Consider the following 2,500-nt stretch of genomic DNA (forward strand, 5'->3'; position numbering starts at 1 on the left):
TTGCGGTATCTATTGATGCTAAAGACATTGATCTTCCATTCAAAACACTTCCTCTTTAATTGTTCTCCATCTCAAATTATGTTTCTGACAATCTACAATGAGTATGAAGATAGAAAATAAGTAGCTTCATAAATATAAGACATATTCAAGACTTTTGATTCAAATGAATCTTCCTCAGAGTTCACAACTGTTCTGTGATCGTATTCTTAAAATTCATTCTCCTTTTGTTGTTATGTTCTATTAAATCAGTCATCTGTTTCACTTCTCCAATAAGTAGGATTGAGCAACTTCACTAAAAATATTCACCTGGCATTGGCTCCAAAGGTCCCTTTGTTCATTTTCATCCTCATACCGAGCAATTAAAGTTGTTATATAAACTTGATATTCCATATCGAATACTTCAGTCCACCACCACTTTTCTTAACAAGACTCATTATTCAAGGGCTAAACATCCGAAATCATCTTGAATACAAAGTCTCGATTTCCAGTGCATGATTATGTTGACGAGGATGCCATTTAGCTTTTTTATTAATAAGGGTGTATTTATGTTTTAAAAGATACAAAATCCTGGGAAACAAAAGGCACATGCAGAAATGAGCTGGAGAAGCAATATAAATTTCAGGAAAATATGACAAAAGTTAGGCAGTATAAGCTAGTGTTAATTGACAAAGAAAGAAAGAAGAAACATAATTGGGATACTCATCTTTTACAAGTCCTTGTATGGACAAGTACCTTAGTGATCCTTGCCCTGCGGGCTGCTGCCTCTGCTTCCCGCATTTTACGGGTCTTTAGAATTTGGGATTGGGTGGCTGTTCAAAGTTTTTTTTACCATGAACACCATATATTGAAGATGGTAGAACTAAATGAGCAAAAACAAAATTGATTTCCAATATGCAAGCAGTACAGAGATAGTGCTAAAGAGTCCTAAGAAAAATTTATGGATTGTAGCATCATGTTCTAATCCATAAAGACAAGCCAAATTCAGTAGATTATGAAAACTTCAAAACTACTGCTTAGAGTAGAAATCTAGCGCCAAATTACAGCCAAAGTAACCTTTCAGTGTCAACATTACCTCGTATTCTGTCTGACATGATTCGATAATAATCTTCAGGAGTAAGATCATAGAAATGGTCCGGTTCCTCTGCACAGACAATCAACAGTTAATATCATGCACACAATGTAAAGGTGCAATTCTTAAAATTGTTAATAATATGATATCCCTTATAATAAAATGAAAAACAGTTGAAAACATATTCCCACAGACATGATGCAAAAACAATTCACCGGCTCCAAAATGCACAAGATAGTTTTGATTCTTTCAAATCAGATATGACTCTATCTGGGGAAAAACTGGAACAAACACTATACAAGGTTTGAATATGATACTAAAAAAGGTAGATACCACTTGAAGAAGCAGATATTTCTTTCGATGCTGCAGAATTTGCTGAGTTTGTGAATATGCGTATCTCATGACCAAGTTCTTCTGCCACAGCCAAAAGTTTGGCCTGAAAGCAATCCAATAGGAAGTTACAATCATTAGATATTCTCAAAGAATCAAGGAACCATGAGTAATTACACCAATGCACAGACATCACAATAAACATTCAAAATATAAATGCAAATCTGACAGAGGTTTACCAATGAAAGTTAAAAGTGACATAAGATGCCCTGTTTGCATTTGAGAATTATCAAATTAACACTCCTAAGAGCAACACACGGTTTAAAACTTCTGAGTCACGTGGAGGCTCAAATGTATATGGAAGTAAAAAAAATGATTTTATTGACTGGGCAAGAAAAACTGGACGGGGCCAAACATGCCACCAAGAAAATGAACAGAGATCCTTGCTTGCATCCACCAAGATATCATCAAGTTCTCTATGCAGGGGTTATTTGTTATCATAAACTAGCAGCAGCAGCAGACTATGGGCTCAATTTGATTGCTCAGCCCACCTTCCTTCTAACATGAATATCTCAGCCAGAAACTAAGTTAAAATCAAATAATGTCTATCCAGAAAGTAAGCAAAAATACCCTAAAGATTCCCATCAATCTGTCGATTCTTCTAGATTTTAGCAGCAGCACAACCGTAGCTCGTTTCTCTACCCTATAACTCATAAATACAAGTGAAGAACGCGTGATTTCAAAGCCAAACTCAGAAAAAAACGGTCGAAGTAGAATCTAGAAAACAAATAGATCGATCTCAAGGTTCAAGAAAGAAACGATTGATTCGAGAGAGATGAAGAAGGGAGAGAAGACCTTGGCTTGCTCTGCTCCATGGATCGATCTCAGGAGATTCTTCTCGGTTAAAGGAGATCGAAGGTCCGGGGGTTCCCTGGTTTAAAGAAGTAGAATGGGTTTCTTGGCATAATCGCGACCGGCACGAGACTTAAAGTAATGATAAAAACCAGGGGAGCCCCTCATAGTTTCAGGGATGCTTTCCAACAAAGTTACGGTCACGGGCCAGGCTGAGGTCGGCATCCATACTCAAGTTATTAGGGATGA

At 36.8% G+C, this 2,500-nt stretch overlaps 1 protein-coding gene across 3 annotated transcripts; it reads right to left on the minus strand.

The window, feature by feature from the left end:
* Positions 1 to 813: 813 nt before the first annotated feature.
* Positions 814 to 2,269, minus strand: LOC120108559 (plant UBX domain-containing protein 1-like). Of its 3 annotated transcripts, XR_005509867.1 has the most exons (4): positions 2,255 to 2,269; positions 2,030 to 2,102; positions 1,403 to 1,505; positions 814 to 1,141 (listed from the first exon to the last, which is right to left on the minus strand). XR_005509867.1 is itself a non-coding variant. In XM_039122197.1 (3 exons), exons 1-3 carry the CDS (start codon positions 2,111 to 2,113, stop codon positions 1,038 to 1,040), a joined length of 291 nt encoding a protein of 96 aa, XP_038978125.1. In that variant the 5' UTR covers positions 2,114 to 2,144; the 3' UTR covers positions 814 to 1,037. The 3 variants fall into 3 exon arrangements, 1 of the variants encoding a protein (XP_038978125.1); XR_005509868.1 differs by lacking the exon at positions 2,030 to 2,102; XM_039122197.1 differs by lacking the exon at positions 2,255 to 2,269 and having other exon boundaries at positions 2,030 to 2,144.
* Positions 2,270 to 2,500: the final 231 nt, after the last annotated feature.

Source organism: Phoenix dactylifera, unplaced genomic scaffold (genome assembly GCF_009389715.1).
Source record: "Phoenix dactylifera cultivar Barhee BC4 unplaced genomic scaffold, palm_55x_up_171113_PBpolish2nd_filt_p 001392F, whole genome shotgun sequence".
Classification (NCBI taxonomy): domain Eukaryota; kingdom Viridiplantae; phylum Streptophyta; class Magnoliopsida; order Arecales; family Arecaceae; genus Phoenix; species Phoenix dactylifera.

What these genes read in the sequence shown, in the direction of transcription:
- LOC120108559 (XM_039122197.1), bottom strand. Translation starts at nt 2,113, where the DNA reads ATGAGTTATAGGGTAGAGAAACGAGCTACGGTTGTGCTGCTGCTAAAA. An exon ending in GATTGATGGGAATCTTTAGG is followed by an intron (nt 1,506 to 2,029) that starts GTATTTTTGCTT and finishes GATTGCTTTCAG; the next exon opens with GCCAAACTTTTGGCTGTGGC. An exon ending in AATATCTGCTTCTTCAAGTG is followed by an intron (nt 1,142 to 1,402) that starts GTATCTACCTTT and finishes TTGTCTGTGCAG; the next exon opens with AGGAACCGGACCATTTCTAT.